General features: G+C 48.2%; 1 protein-coding gene across 4 annotated transcripts in view; it reads right to left on the bottom strand.

The window, feature by feature from the left end:
• LOC8032964 (protein turtle) overlaps window positions 1–15,970 on the bottom strand; it is a 54,099-nt gene that overhangs the window by 18,834 nt on the left and 19,295 nt on the right. For all 4 annotated transcript variants that reach the window (XM_040209307.3, XM_040209308.3, XM_029966904.4 and 1 more), the window contains exons 4-8: window positions 13,969–14,084; window positions 8,079–8,232; window positions 7,414–7,701; window positions 6,071–6,355; window positions 5,089–5,204 (exon numbers count right to left, since the gene is read on the bottom strand). In XM_040209307.3, the coding sequence (XP_040065241.1) occupies window positions 5,089–5,204; window positions 6,071–6,355; window positions 7,414–7,701; window positions 8,079–8,232; window positions 13,969–14,084 (959 nt within the window). The remainder of the gene's footprint in view (window positions 1–5,088; window positions 5,205–6,070; window positions 6,356–7,413; window positions 7,702–8,078; window positions 8,233–13,968; window positions 14,085–15,970) is intronic.

Here is a 15,970-nt window from a genome sequence, read left to right as displayed (position 1 = left end):
TGCGTAACAGTTGCGGCGCGGAAAATACCGCAACACCGCCACGCGCTCTGATAAGACTTCAATTTTTATTTTTTATTGCTACATCTCATCTCGGCGCAGGCATGGCGCAATTCGTCGGTAAAATGACAATTTGGCGCTACATGTAGCAGGATTGCGTCCTTGGCGCAATTTGGCGCAATTGGCGCAGCACTTCCATCACTGCAGCTTTGCCACTGCAGGACACCACCGAAGTAATGTTTTGATACAGTCACATGATATCAGACGTGAAAAACAAACCAGTGGATCAGCGCAGAGGAATACAGTCACGAGGGCAGTTTCGCTCTCTGCAACTTTGTGTTCATATTTTCTTTAACCCTTTAACCGTTTTGGAAGAGCCTAGCTCGTCAACATTGATTCGTCCTAAAAACTATTAGAGATGAGTATAGCTAGCTCGTCTCCTTTCTACGGTTCATGCACTCAATTGTTTTGAATGACCCAGGCTCGCTCATGGCTTAGTTCGCGAATCTGCAAACAAATAACAAGCAACACTGTTTTTTTTTTGTTTTTTTTTTAAATTTTGCTTTGATTTTGTTTGTGGCTAGAAATTTGATTTTGAAAGCAACTAACTTGATTTTGAAGTTAACAATTCAGCTGGAGTCAGAAATTTAGTAAAAATTTGAAATAGTTAAGGGGTTAATTGAGGCAACGGGTTAGAAGTTCCGAATTTTTGTCGGGTCGGGTGTCCAGGCCAGAAGACCCCTGCGACAAGAGTTGCTGCCCCGACCTTGCCCACCTGGTGGCACCATCTGTGAGCTGTGGCACCCACGACCCTTCCCTTTCTTTGAGGTCGTCTCACTGTCTTGCTTTTATAGCTTGAGGCAACTGGGAGGTCTTGTTTGTAGTCCACTTCTTGTGTACTACTCCGGGCTGCAGAGGCTGCACATGACAGTTGGTGCAATGCATGATGCAGCTGGTTCTCTCCACTGCATATGAATGTAGAGATTGAGCAGGTTGCAACACTGTGCCACTTGTGGCTGCACCAGAGAAAATCCTCACAGCTGTATGTGGAGGTATGGGTTCTTTTTCTCTGACCCTGTGATGAGTGTTATATTGTGCACTCTGTTTGGCTTTGTATGCTCAATTTCTTTTTCAGAACGGCCGAATGGTCCAACATGGTTGGAACTCTCCGGACATGACTGGTATGTTGGTCCATATCCGTCGTCCTATTAGGAGTTCTGCTGGGGAGCACCCTTCAATCGCTGGGGTGTCCTATTGCACCAGCAGTGCTTGGCCGATGTCGGGCAACTTCTTGAGCAGCTGCTTTGCAGTTTGTGAGGTTCTCTCTACGGCGCCATTACTCCGAGGATAGTATGGGCTGCATGTGACATGACGTGATTCCCACTCCTTCACAAACTTTTGAAATTCTGTAGGGGTCAACTGTGGCCCATATTATTTGACCAAATGATGGCATGCGTTTAAAAGCGGGCAAACACCGAACTGACTGTTTGCGTGATGTCTCGAATCATCGTCCTCTTGAGCTTCTCGAGTTTGAAGAACCTTGAGAGATAGACCACCACTACAAGGTAGTTCTCTCCGTTTTCGTTGAAAAGGCCTCCATTTCAACCACTTTCCATGGATGGTTCAGGAGTGGCGTGTGTAGCAGGGGCTCTTTGCCAGGCTTTCGATGAGCTTGCAAACTGGACATCTCGAGACTTATAGTCTTGAATGTGTTGGCTGATACCTGGCCACAAAACAGATTGGCGGGCTCGAGCTCTGCATCGGCGTACACCCTGGTGGCCTGTGTGAGTGCTTTCCAACACCTCACTTTGCATGTTTGGAGGGGTGACTATGCGATTTATCCTTGAGGAGAAGTGCTTCCACCATAACAAGTTCGTGGGAAACTTTGGAATATTGTTGCACTGGAAGTGGCAGTGACGCACACTTGAGCCATAAAGTCAAACAGTAGTTCCATACCCTTGAAATGGCTGGATGTTGCTTCTGTGCTTCTTTGATACTTTCCATGAAATGTTCGCCGAGGCAGGTAGGAGTTCTATGGTGAACAACTCATACTCTTTTACAGCCACATCGAGGTTTCTTGGGCTGCTGCTGTCCTCTTCTGCTCGTTGCTTCCGCAAGAGTACATCTGCTATGTGTATCTCCTCCTTCAGCCTCATCCGCAGGTGCTGCAGACGTGGATTAAGCTCATCAAGGCGTTTTGAAGAAGTGGTACGGGTGGCTTGTGATCTGTCTCTATATGGAATTAGAACACGTTGGCATGCGAGCAGTATTGCTCGCGTGCCAACGTGAAGTGCTGCTTTTCAATCTGGGCTTAGCGTTGTTTGGTATCTGAAAGCGACCACAACGCGTAGGCAACAGGGAGTTGTCGTCCAGGTATCTCCTGAGGAAGGACTGTCCCCAGGCCTTATGAGAATGCATCTGCCGAGACTGTGGGATGATCCTGAGGATTGCAGTGTGCAAGTACCGGTGTTGTCAATACTTCTTTGACGGAGTTGAAGCCTTCTTGCTGTGGCTTGTACCCGCAACAGTCAGCATCATGGTGAAGCAAATCACGGAGAGGCTTTGTGAGTTGTGAGAGTCCTGGGAGAAACTTTGCCAAATGGCTTGCCATTCCTAGAAATGACCCGACCTCTGACGCATCACTGGGCGGCGCCATTTGAGTGAATGCAGTGATCTTCACAGGATTTACACTGGCACCGTTGGTGGAGATGACAAGTCCAAGAAATTTCACCGACTGCTTTCAGAGTATGCACTAGTCTTCGTTCAGGGTTATGCCGGCGTCTTGCGGGCGCTTCAGTACTTGGTGCAAGTGTGAGTTGTGTTCTTCCCTTGTTCTTCCGAACACGATAATGTCATCCTGTTTCTTCCACCCAGTCTCAGGTGGTCTAAAAAAATGGTAAACCTACACCAGCTCACCTGTGCCCTAACTGCTTTTTTGTATCTAGCTACTTTTTGAGCGAGTAACGGATAATAATGGTATTAGTTAGTTTTTCTGGGTAACGTGTGCAAGTCTGCTTATTTCCTTCAAGTAGATTTCTTCTAGTGTAACCTGGTGAGTACCGTTCGTCGTTGGGTTCTCTGGAGACAGGCACACTGACACAAAGTGTCCCTTTTTGCCACACCGTTGCACGACACAAAGTGTCCCTTTTTGCCACAACCATTGCATGTCTTGTTGGCTGCTGGGCAGTTGGAGCAAGAGTGTGGATGCGTAGTGTAGCTGCACCACTTGCATGAACAGGAAACTCCTCGGTCATGTCGACTGTCACGAAACGGTTGCTTCTTTTTTGCTCCTGGCTCGCCGCGAAAAGGTGTGGACCTCGTCGACGGTTGCACTTGGCTGCGAGCGAGGCCGCAGTTCCTTTAGCTGCTGTTTAACCATCTCAAAATTGCATGCTGTGGAAATGGCGGTTTCTAACGTTCATTCTGCTTTGAGCTGGAGCTTTTCACCCAACTTCGCATCGATCAGTCCCACCACAAGTCAATCTCTGACTACCCAATAAACCGGAATATCGGTCGAATTTCTTTTTGAAAATAGACCTGAAAAAGTTCACCTTCGTCTTATATAACGGTCATTAGCGAAAAAACTAAAATAATTTTGCAACTCTGGGTGGCTGAAGCCGCCATCTTGTTTTTCTTTGCAATCGCCAAGCACTTGTCCACTTGTCACGATTCACTTTCACTTGTGCTCCTTGGTTTGTTGCCGCTCCTGTAGTGATAATGAGCGGAAGTAGAAGACGCTACTGGCAAGGCCAGAGACAAAAACTGGCGGCGTGCAGCAAGGCGAAGAAAACTTAATTTCGTGGAAGGACTGTGGTGTACCCTGAATTGGAAACGAAGGTGGCAAATTTTATTTGGGATCTGCGCGCCAGATCGCTATCTTAGATGTTGGAGTGCATCCGTACGAAAGCCGTTGAGGTTGCTCGTGCCTCCGGGCTCTCGAGAGTGCAATTCAAAGGGACGGCATTGTCCCTTAGAATTAGGTTAGCGAACTCGTCGTCAGACGAAGGGTCTGAAAAATCTGAGTAGTAACGCTCGCACACTTCCTGTTTTATTGCGTGCGAAGCAATTAAATAAATGTGCCGTGTTTTCTCGTCCTTCTGTATACTTGGCCAATTCGTTACCAAGGTAAGGTTGCATTTTCTTGCCATAAAAACTCTTTTTCGCTTTTTGCAACTTGTAAATTAGGGGGTCGACCTATATTCCAGTTCGACCTATATTCCAGTTCATACGGTAGTTGATCTTTCAAGTCGCCATACTCGCAACTTTTGGCCATTTTGTGTAGAACCGTCACAAAGGTGTCAACGGTCACATGTGCCGCTTGCTTGCGACAGTTGAACCTTGCCTTTTCATAGATCACGTTGGTGCGTGGCACGAAGCATTTCACAAATGCCAGCGTCACGGCTTCGTAATCCTGTTTCTTAACGTCCGTGAGTTTCAGCGAGGCTAACAAGTCCTCCATTTCACCGCCCACAGTGTAAACCAAGGCGTTGACTTGGGTCTTTCCACCTTGTTTCTTCAGGCCTGAAATGATCCGGTAGCACTTCCATCTCGTGAACCAACAATTCCAATCGTCTGGGCGCCGAAAGTGGAGCTTGTCGGGCAGCTCGACGACGAACGGGCTTAGCGATGCTGGTTGCTGAATGGTCGACATCCTTACTTGCCTGCCGGTCCGCGTAGAGGTTGCTTGACGTACCTTGGCGCCGCGTTGTAAAGTTTCAAAATCTGACCGTTTCCACACTTTGGTGTAGACACTCGTTGAAGCCTAGCCGAAGTACCCCAAGCAGCTGACGTTGTTGTGTGTCGTCTTCTTTTTGTTGCCGCATCCCGCCGCTGCCATTGTCGTGTTCACGAACAATATAAAGTGTTTAATAAGGTGACGACTACAAGTTCTGACTCCTTCTCGGGTCGAGTGCCCATAACAGAAGACCCCTGCGACGAGTTGCTGTTCCGACCTTACCAACCTGGTGGCGCCAGCTGTGAGCTGTGGCGCCCACGATATTAATATTGATATATTTTCAGTGTTCCGGTGGCCGCAAGAATGATATTTTATTCCAAAAATTAGATTATTTTCTCGATTAAGACCCCACTCACCCTCCTCCAGGAGACGCTTGGGGGAGGGTGCCCCTTGCCCTCGCAGGGCATGGTCACCTCCGTGTTGCGGGGCTGCTGGTACAGCTCCTTGGGCTTCACCGAGAACATGGGAGGCTCTGCGCACCCCAATGGCAACATATCACGCTCACGCCGACAAGCCCAGGGACGTGCTCTGCCCTCCTAAGTGCCTGAATGCAACAAGCCTGAACCCATGCCAACCTAATGCCCCACTGTTACACAGACTCGTAAGCGGCAGGAGCGTCTTCTCGTGCGTTCAGCTGGAGCTCGTAGATTTTGTGAACAAACTCTCACTGTTATACTAAAAGGTCAACCCGACCTCTGAACGTTCATGTTTAAAAACAGCATGACCAATACGAGGACAAAAAGACAAAGAGAACACAAGACAAGTCTTGTGTTTTCTTCGTCTTTTTGTCCTCATATCACTTGCACTGTTTTGCAACATGAACTCTTAGCAACTTGCTCAGTTATCTATCCTCTGATTGTTGCTACAGAGATAGGTGCCATGCATACCTACGCCTTTTGAAGGGAAATTGGAAATGAGTGTGGCGCTGATTTTCTCCACAAATCGCATTAACAGGCAAACAAGAAACGAGTACCCAAATGACTGAAATAAAAGACATTGGTGCGCAGACGAGAGAATCAATGTATACAACAGCACTAACACACAGGCAGGTATGCCGGTAGGCAGACCGGCATATCAATAGACCCTTTCCCAGACCCGATCAAGTAATACTGGCGGTCAGCATTTCTTGGGCGTAAAGCGCGAGATTGAATCCGAGTCTCCACCAAACGCTGACGGAGCACTCATTCTCGATACGAGCCAAGAGGCCCGGACGCACAACAGCCTAAAGAAACGACACTGAAAGCACATGGGTGTGACTGCTGGGACCAAAAGCTTATGTGCTTCATTATTATTCTCACTCAATTGGTCCATGAAAGAATCGACTAACAAAGTACCAACCTCTCACAAGGACCTCCATGACGGCAGAGGAGCCTCCCGTGGAATGGATGTTGAAGGGGCTGCACAGGTAGCGCCCCTGGTGCTCATACGAGACCCGTTGGAAGAAGAGTGACCCGTTGCTCAGGTTCACCACCCCATTGACTGAGCTGGCCTCGAAGGGCCGGTTGTCCTTGAACCAGGTCACAAATTGAATGGCCGGGTTGGCCTGGATGTAGCACCGCACTATGCCGGACAGGTTCAGCGGCATGTACTGGAACGCCGGTGTGAAATTCACACGGGCCGGGTCTGCGGAGGAACGTAATAAAGGGTGCTGTGTGATGCTGGCCTCTATGTGTGCACACTCCTTCTGGCTCCACTTCACCGACCGCTTGCCACAACCTTACGTGGTCTACTAGGTCACCTATAGCACTGTTGTAACAGAGTCAACATCTACTGAAAGGTTTCTCCAAACACTATACTTTGTTTCACCTTACGATGAACTGCAGATGATGCGACAAACCATAGAAGCCAATTCAATGCAGTGTGAGTGTCGCGTGACCTTCGGGAGGGGAGCAGCGACGCACGATCCGTGTAGTCACGTGATGCATCCATCATAAGGTGAAATGGAGTATAGGATGTGAAAACCACAAGTGAGAAAATGACACAACCTCAGGCTTTGTGCAGCAGAAAAGAATGCCATGATGATATGAAAAGCTGAAATAGAGAGTTTTAGCTTGGGGGCCCCTAAGAAATAGGGACGCACCACTGCGCATGCGACGAGCATGCGCAGTGGTGAGCATGTGCAACCGGGAAATGCAAGTGTGTGGTGCTGTGTTGCGGAAACCCTAGTGCATAAGATGGAGGTTCGAACCTTGTGGCGTTTGGACGTTTCAATTTCTTAGGGGTACCCAAACATGGGGCCCCCTATTTAAGACCATTTAATAATTTTAGAGCACATTTTAAAGCAGTAAACTAGGCTCCCAAAGCAGACACATTATTTGTAACATTTTAAGCACCTTCCTGCTCTTATACGGCAAGATCTGTGGGGAAATGTGAGCATACTTTGAATGTAAACAATGAATGAAAAGGATGGAACGAGACAATTTTCTAACTGGAAGGTAAATAATTAATTAAATCAGTCGACACGCCACAGCTCGTTCCCATTGACAGGCGACGGGGAGTAAAACCCGCAAATTAGGAAAGGAAGAAAGGGACATAGAAGAGTATGATGTGTACTAGAAATGGCGACAAGGTAGAAATAATTTAGGGCAACTGTGTTGGCAAAAGTGGCGGTTAAAGAGAAGCTATCCCCACATCCGTTTTAATTCGGAGGTCATGGTAGCGTGAATGAGAAGAGCACTGACATTCAATGTTGAGGTAGGCGGTGGCCGACTCGGGATTGCCTATGCCGTTGGAGATCTCGCACGTGTAGAAGCCGGAGTCATCGGCCGCTGTCGGGTTGATGAAGAGGGTGCCATCTTGGCGCACCAGCGTGCGCGTCTGCAGCCACGTCAGCTTGGAGATCTCCACGCCGTTGTAGAACCAGCGGTGCGTGATGTTGGACGGCAACGCCCGCGCCTCGCACACAAACTCAGCAAAGTTTCCCTCCAACTTGGTCAGGTTCTGCGGAGGCGTCGTGATCACGGCGGGTCCTACGACGCAGAAGAAATCTTTTGCAGCTCCCGGGCTTGGAGAGCTCCCAATCAAGCATTAACAAGTATGGCAGTGGCAGTCGGGAACGGCGATCAGAAATACTTTAATAAGCAAAAAAAGCTTTCGTAACGAAGATGCACACTCTCGAGGTACTGGCACAGCACTCGATGCAGTTTTTCTTTCATCGTTACCGCATGTGGCCACAACAGATAGTGCCGAACACAAACTGTTCCGCTAATTAGGATGTAGAGTCTTTCATTCGATGACAGGAATGCCTTCCTAACATTACAGTTTTTCTAAACCCACAGGAATGAAGCTGCTTTAAGGGTGAAGGAAAGTCCCCGAAAGAAAGATATGACAAATCAGAAATGCAGACCTGCCACAATGACTTTGGAAACGGCCGTGTCGCTGCCCTCGCTGTTGCGTGCCATACACATGTAGTCCCCGACGTCCGTCTGCCGGAGGTTGGAGATGCGCAACTCCGTCGGGTGGATCTGCACACTGCTCCCTTCCTCCAGGGGGAGGTTGTCCTGGGGCAAAGGTGGTCACACTCAGCCACTGGCATTAGACACTCCACACTCTGAACATCACTGCACCATGCGTGAATCATAAAATAACTTCTAAGCCCAAAGGGCAGTCACGAGCTTATTAATCGGTAACTGTTATAAATGAATGTGCTAATGTTAGGGGCAATATAACATTACTCATACCTATGTGACAGGTGTTCTCAGACTGGGATCTCCAGGGTGTATCCAAAAGTTCTGCGAAGTCTCTACCGTAATATCCCGAGTCATCGCCCATCCCCGAGCCATCGCCCACCCCAGTTTTTGGGCCAATATCGATTTCTGAAAAAACACCGAGTCATTGCCCACCCCTTCAAAAACCCCAGCGCGCACTCTGCGATACGCGAACACTCATCCTACCCGAATGACGCGGCCGCGGACCTTACAGTTGGAGGACGTCCGTGACAAAGTAAAACGAAGGAGGGAAAGACACTTCTTTTTGTTTACGCATTTCCTCCGTGAGCGACCCCAAAAGTGGTCGTGTATCCATGCGAAAAGAAAACGATGGAGATAAGAAAATAAGAGTTTGTTAATGTAACCGCGGAGTGTTAGGTCAAAGTCTGGTCTCCGCCGAAGTAAGGTCACCGCGAACCCGCTCCTTTTCCCCGCCCGTCGCGACCGCGGTTGTGCAATATTTTAGGCAAAGCCAACGCGTAAATAAAGCTTTGCTGGAACGCCCTACACAGACATTTGCAGAGCGTCCCAACCGTGCATTGATAGCCCGCCGTGCACGGACGCACGTATGTAAGCACCAAACAAGAAAGTTGCGCAAGAGCTTGCAATTGACAAGGCGCCCGACTTGGCCCGACGCCAAAGTATTTGCCAACGCGACCGCCGGCTTTCCCGCTTTCCCAGCATTGCTCTTGGTCGCTTCTTTGGTCCGCTCGCTCGCTCGCTCGCTCGTTGCGCCTCGTCGGTTTTTCTATTTTCTTGTACACTTTTCTTTATTTTTTTTTACTAACTAGGAGAACATAGTGGTGATATTCTTTCACGGAACAATTAAACGTTCGCGCTATATGCAGATCGGCGGTGTTTCTAGCGCGTATGCAAGCAACGGACTTCACTATAGTAAAATATTCTTTCGTGAGCATTTTTTTTTTATAAAACAATGAAACTAAATCGAGTTTTGAGTTTGATGTATCTCTTGTACATCAGCGCTAGATACGCAGAGAAAAATAGGCGGTTTTTTCCGCTTTTTTTCAAGTGTTTGTGCTCACCCACCGAGACATGGCCCACCCCACTTTTTTAATGAATTTCAGGCGGTAGGGGGGTGGGCGATGACTCGGGATATTACGGTAGTTTCCTCACTCATTATCCCAAAGCAAGCTATAAGCGAAACTCTGTGCACTGTTGAGGTACAAGTTAAGCAATCTTATCTTCCTTGTGCATGTGCGTAGTACTTTAATAATGTCCATAAGGAATCCCCCTTTACTTGTTTTCTCCAGATGAAAATCACTCGAGTTGCACTCCAAATGGCCAAATATGTAGGTAAACCTAAATGGCTCCCACCAACTGTTAGCTAGATAAAAAAAATGATGGCACACCTTTGATCTACCGTCGAAATGTTTCGTACAAAAAATGCCTTAGCAATAAACACACAAATGTGGGCAATGTGAGAGCTTAAAGGGGCCGTGCAACAATTTGCGGACTTTGGCTAATTAATTGCGGCAACTGATCCCGGCCACATATAAAACGAAGGACCGAAAACTATTCTTTCCTGCTTGCCCTAGTTTTCATTAAAAAAAATAAAAGAAATTGGTATCTCTGGCACCCCTCAACTCAACATTGAAGCGGCACCAGCTTCGCCTGTGACGTCATTCAGAGTGGCGTTGGTTTCCGGTTGGGTTCTCCTGGCTTCTGTTTCCCCAGCGCTCGCCCGCTCGCCAGGATCGCCGCTCTCCCGCTCTCCCGCCGATTCCCGACCAACATGGCGGCATGGGCGGACGGCCTGAGCGACGTCGAGCGCAAGATGCTTGCGACGCGGCAGGCAGTCAAAGTTGAAGTCAAGGTCAAGACACCAAGAACAATAACGATACTACGGATCACGACCAACGCACTCCGTCGAGCGAGGGAAATACAAAACGTCCGGGTTGCTCGTGTAGCCCCTCGAGCGTCGATGGATGACAGCGACGGCAGGTTTTGTTGACTTGCGGTAGATGGCGCCACAAATAATTCATACCCTTTTAGAGGAAATATTTGGGTTTTGAAGCGTTTCTGCATGCCTAAACAACAAGATTTTTTAAACTTAACCCTAAATCAAGCTTACAATTGCCTAACACTATCACTTACAAAAACCACTCCGAATGACGTCACACCACAGGTTCCATTTGCGGCCACCATGTGGCCGCAGGTTGGGAAAAAAAGTGTTTTTTATTTTACGATTACGCAGCGAAATAGAGGTATTTTGGGGTATGGTGGCACTGTTTCTCTTACTTATGCTGAAGTAAATAATATAAAAAATACAAGCTGCACATTTGTTCAGTATTAAAATCATTGCACCGCCCCTTCAACATCGCAATGTCAAGTCATAGCGTCACGTCACACTGCGATGCCATGTTACTAGATCTAAAAACATTGTTGACACTGCGACATCACGTGACTTTGCATCGCAAGTCATCCGGCCTCGCATGACCTGACGCGTTTCACGGAAACGCAAAATTTATGGGGCATCTAGCCGAATTTACCGGGACGGCCAGACCGTTGAAATTAGCCGATCACTACCCTTTTGTCCGCATGACACGGGTCTTTTAATGCGTAATGCGTCTTAATGGAAGCTTTGCTTCCATCAGAGGCATTGCATACTGAAAGATTACAATTTGACATTCACAAACCTCTCCTCCTCTCCTCCCTCCCTCCCTCCCTCCCTCCCTCCCTCCCTCCCTCCCTCCCTCCCTCCCTCCCCCTCCCCTCCCCTCCCTCCCCCCCCTCCCCCCCCTCCCCCCCCCCCCGTCGACCAGGTCCCCTCTGCCATTAGAGGGTCGGAGTGCACACATGCTCAGTGCAGAGGGGCTAAGCTCGCCTCCGGCGGGAATCTCTCCGATGCCACGTCACGGGTGAGGGGAGGAGCTTCTTTTGACTCTGCCCCGGCGAGTTTCCCACTCCCCCTCTTACATTTCCGACCTCCCCGGCGGCGGCAAGTTCCCCAGCGTAGCTACGATTTTTCCCTACGTTCCGCAGTGAAGGGTTTTTATTTTATTTAAATCGGGGGATCGGTGGCCGGCTGGGCTAGCGCACACCAGCTCGGAGCACGTCGAGCGAAAGGTCCGTTGCAGAACCCAGGATGCTGGGTTCAATCCCCATCCCTGCCCGTTTCGATGTTGATGAGCATCGTACCGGCGTGCGGTCGTGTAACACTACTGCGGGATGGACGTTAAAGACCCCAGGCTAGCGGTTGTACGGCACTGCATGCCTAAATTTCTCATCTACAGCGGGGAGAATCTTCCCCGTTGAAGCAGACCAAGTTTTAGGCAGTATCAACATACATACAGCCCAATTTTTTTTAATTTAAATCGTAAATGACAAATAAGAATAGGTAACAGCAGGGATGTTAATTATACAAACATTGCTTGGATGTGGGCTAATTGACTAGACATTGTGATGGTATGCTGCAGGGCCGTACCCAGAAAAAAATTTCGGGGGGGTTTTCGGGGACAACGGCGGCCATTTTGAAAGTGTCTATTGTCTTATTTTCGCCTATGAATCATGTGCATCGGTGACATATAATGGAGAGTTACAGCAAACCGGAGAACCGGTCCCGGTTTAGTACCCGGTAGCTGACCGGCGCCACTGCGCGTGTGCAGAGGTGGAGATTAAAATCGGCTGGCTGCCAGTGCACCGACCAGGGCCGTACCCAGAAAAAAATTTCGGGGGGGGGGGGGGGGGGGGGGGTCAGAACCCCCTAACCCCCCCCCTGGTTACGGCCCTGGTTTGCTGCACCACGTAGATGCAAGAAAAACGCTCTTGATAAAGATATAAACTAAAGCAGAATATAGACGAAAAACAACATACAGGAATGGCGCAGACTAAAAACTGTGTAATTTCTTTCTCATCTTTCTCCCCCCACACCGCCACACAGCCACAATATTTTTTTTTTTTTTCAGAATAGGGTGCACGTGGAGCGAAAGCTCGCGCTGCAGAACCGAGAATCGTGGATTCACCTTCACCCCTGCCCTTTTCGATGTTGATGAGCATCGTACCGGCATGCGGTCGTGTATCACTACTACTTGGTGCACGTTAAAGACCCTAGGCTAGCAGTCATACTGCACTGGCTAAATTGCTTATCTACAGTAGGTGACAATGTCGCAATGTTCTGGCATGTTCTCCTGCTGTATAAACAACTAACGGCCAATTTGTTTGTCAAAATATGGTGTGGAAGAAGAAAGATGAGAAAGAAATGACACAGTTGTTAGTCTGCGCCATTCATGTATATTGCTTTTCTTCTATCATCTGTTTTAGTTTGAATTTTATCAAGTGCGTTTATCTTGCATCTACGCAGCACAGCAACCCATCAAAATAATTGTGAAAGCCTGTAGGTAATGGTAAATTGCGTTCCTGGTTGCAGATTGCCGTAAAAACACATTTGTTTCTAGGATTCACTTTGTAGAATTTGGATGCAGGATTCACGACGGGGGCGACGGTTCATTCATGGCTCCATCGCCTCAAGCCCGGTTCGCCACGCAGTTCATCGCACAGCCACCTTACCACGTCTTTCGAGAGGCAATAGTGTTGTTGAAAATGAACGTCGTCCATGTCAAACACATTGGCGTGGTTTAAATACCTATGCCGACGGCAAAACACAAACGAAAACGCTGCCGTTTTGGACGCTTCTCCCTGATCTTGCGCCCAACTCGCCCAAACTTGCCTAGGTCGGAGCCAGCAAGCTTTTCCCATCTGCGGCGGCTTATGCCACGTCACAATGACGTCACCGCATCTTGCCGCGAGTTCCGAATATGCAACTCTCCGACCGCCTCAAACTCTCCGTTTAACGTCACAATCTAGGGAGTGTCGACCAATCGCGGCGGTCAGCGAGTTTGGCAGAGAACTCGCCTCGATCTCGCCGCGCCGAGCTTAGCCCCCCAGATCCCGTGCCTGAACGCCTCTTCAACTGGTGTTTTTACCATCCCATCCCACCCGCACATCCAAAATGGTCCACAGGAACCAACAAATCGCGTCGCAGGAGCAGAACCATCATGCCGTCGGACGTCACGATCTCGGTGGCTGGTCGTACAAATGCCGGCGAAAAGGGGCTAGCGCACACAAAGGTTGACGCTATCACGCACCCTGTTTCGTGTCTACATTGATTTCTGTCGACAGCCGGGACGCAAAGTGACCCGCAGCGGCACGGGCGGCTGTCACTGTCAACAAGCAATGCGGAGCGCAAGTTTGTCTGCTTCTTTTGCAGGGGTTGTGATGAAATCAGAATGCCAAGCTCTACTTGGCTCTGATTGAAGGATAGTGGGTAGACCTCGAGGCAGCCGACTATTCTTCAATCAAAGTCAATCAGAGCTTGGCGTTCTCACGTCGCCGCAACCCCTGCAAAAGGAGCAGACGAACTTGCGCTTTGCACATCGTGACACTTTTATGACGCCGTCGGGAAGAAACCAAGGAGCCACTTTTGGGGACATAGTAAAGGTGCCGGTCAGAGAAACGCTCGCCAGATACACTGGCGTGGAGAGTAGTGTGCACAAGGCGGCCGCGGCTTACCTTATACCAGATGATGGTGGGGGGAGGCGTTCCCTCAGCCTCGCAGGGCAGCACCACCGACTCGCCCACCTTCACGTAGATCACCTGCTCAGGCTTGGCCTTGAAGTGCGGGGGCGCTGTAACCGTCAAGGCCCGCACTGAGGCCGACATCTTGGTCTGCCCAACGCTCGGGACACCCCGCAACACACCCCGTCCCTGTCGTCATGCTGCATGCCGTCGAGGTTAGGCGGGCACGGGACACGACCGTGGTAGAGTTCCAAAAGGATGCACACCCCGAGGTTCAAGAGGCGCCCATAACAAACTTGCGTGGCACGAGAGCTTGTCTGCACCATACAACTGCAGCCTCTCGAGATGCCGTTTTCGATAGCTTCGCCTTAAAATGTTGTGTGCTTTGAAGATGAGGTCTTAAACAAATAAAAATGAAAAGGGTAACCAGATGTTTTGTGTACATTAATGCCACAAAGCTTACAATGTTGTAGCCCTCACCCTCACCATTACGTGGAATAATCCGGTACGGATCTTATCAGAGACGACGGAACTTTCATCTCGCTTTTACTACATAGTAGGGGTGTGTGAAGATAAGTATTTTGATTGCAAATTGAATATTAATATTAAAACTTGAAGGACATTTAAGCTTCGCCTTTAAAGAGAAGCTGAAGCGGATTTTTATTTGAGAAAACACACTTAAATCTTCCTAATTTAACCTCCAAAACTCAAACTTCAAAATTATTTTTTAATTTGGTGCATGGAAGCTGCAGAAAATAATTTCTAAAGTACCACTAAAGGCCCTCCTTCTCGGAGCGTGACGTCACAAAAGGAGTTTTCAAAATCTCCGCTCTTGCGCATCTTCAGCACCTAACAAAGCTATGCACGTGTGCTCTAGCTATTTTCAGAAAAAGCAAAAAAAGATGTCACGACTGGTGCCAGTGCGGGGGAATTTACCTGGCAAGCTTGCAACTGCACGCACAACCCTCGAGCGACACACGCTTGGCAGCCGAAAAATCCTCTTATGACATAATGACAGGTCAGAGGTATTACATGTTTTTTCGCATTTAGTTACTTCTTCGGGGAAAACGAATGTGATATTCAGATTCACGGGATAAAACTACGCTAGAATGAACCTCTATTTCATTTTTTAAAAGAAGTGTTTCAGCTTCCCTTTAAGAGTGGAACGCGATAGTGAAACATATAAACTCCTGCTAGTTCCCAAACTGTGCAAGCGTGCCTTGCGTGGCCTAGTCAGCAGTGTGTCTGGCTCACAACCAAAAGGTCGCGGGTATGAATCCCACCTAAAATTCCTTAAATTTTTCTTTAAGGCAAATGAATTACTATATACATTGAAATAATTTGAGACATGTGGCGACCTTTAAGTCACATTACATGTCATGTTTTTTAATCACTTTCATTGCACGCGTGCAGTCACGTTTTCCGTGATCGTCGAGGGTTGTTCGAAATTCCTGCGCAAGGTCATGTGGCTGTGACGTCATGACCTTATCGACCAATCAGGATTTTCACGGCATGCCACCGATGCCAGATTTTCTGCGACACGAGCTCCTTAATACTCTCGCATTAAAATTTAACAGCAAATCGAATTTGAATACATTAAATAAGAATATTTTACATTTAATATGAGCATGAATACTTTAGAAATCATGGCTGGAAATCTTTTTGAGAAAGCATAGCTATGAAAAGAAACAGCGTTATCATGTGAGAAACATTTTGTGTACATTGTACTTTTGGTAAAAGCCCCAAAAAGATGCACTAACTAAAACATAATGAAACATAGCAGTAAAGCAATGAGTAACCTAGTTATATGAACATAGCTTGAGGTGTTCTTTTCCAGCACTTTCCTTTAAAATAAGTAGTAAAACTATAACCAAAGAGAGCTGACCTACAGTATGAGCAAAACCTCCGATACCATTGAGTCAACCAAAATGCTTTAGCATGACAGCCGTTTCACCTAGCACGTCAGTGCAAGGTAATGAAGCTTGATGCATGTGTG

Source organism: Ixodes scapularis, unplaced genomic scaffold, assembly GCF_016920785.2.
Source record: "Ixodes scapularis isolate PalLabHiFi unplaced genomic scaffold, ASM1692078v2 PGA_scaffold0__279_contigs__length_252992795, whole genome shotgun sequence".
In the NCBI taxonomy this organism is placed as follows: domain Eukaryota; kingdom Metazoa; phylum Arthropoda; class Arachnida; order Ixodida; family Ixodidae; genus Ixodes; species Ixodes scapularis.
The sequence above is the reverse complement of the archived record's forward strand: the minus strand, read 5'-3'. Positions and strand labels throughout refer to the sequence as shown.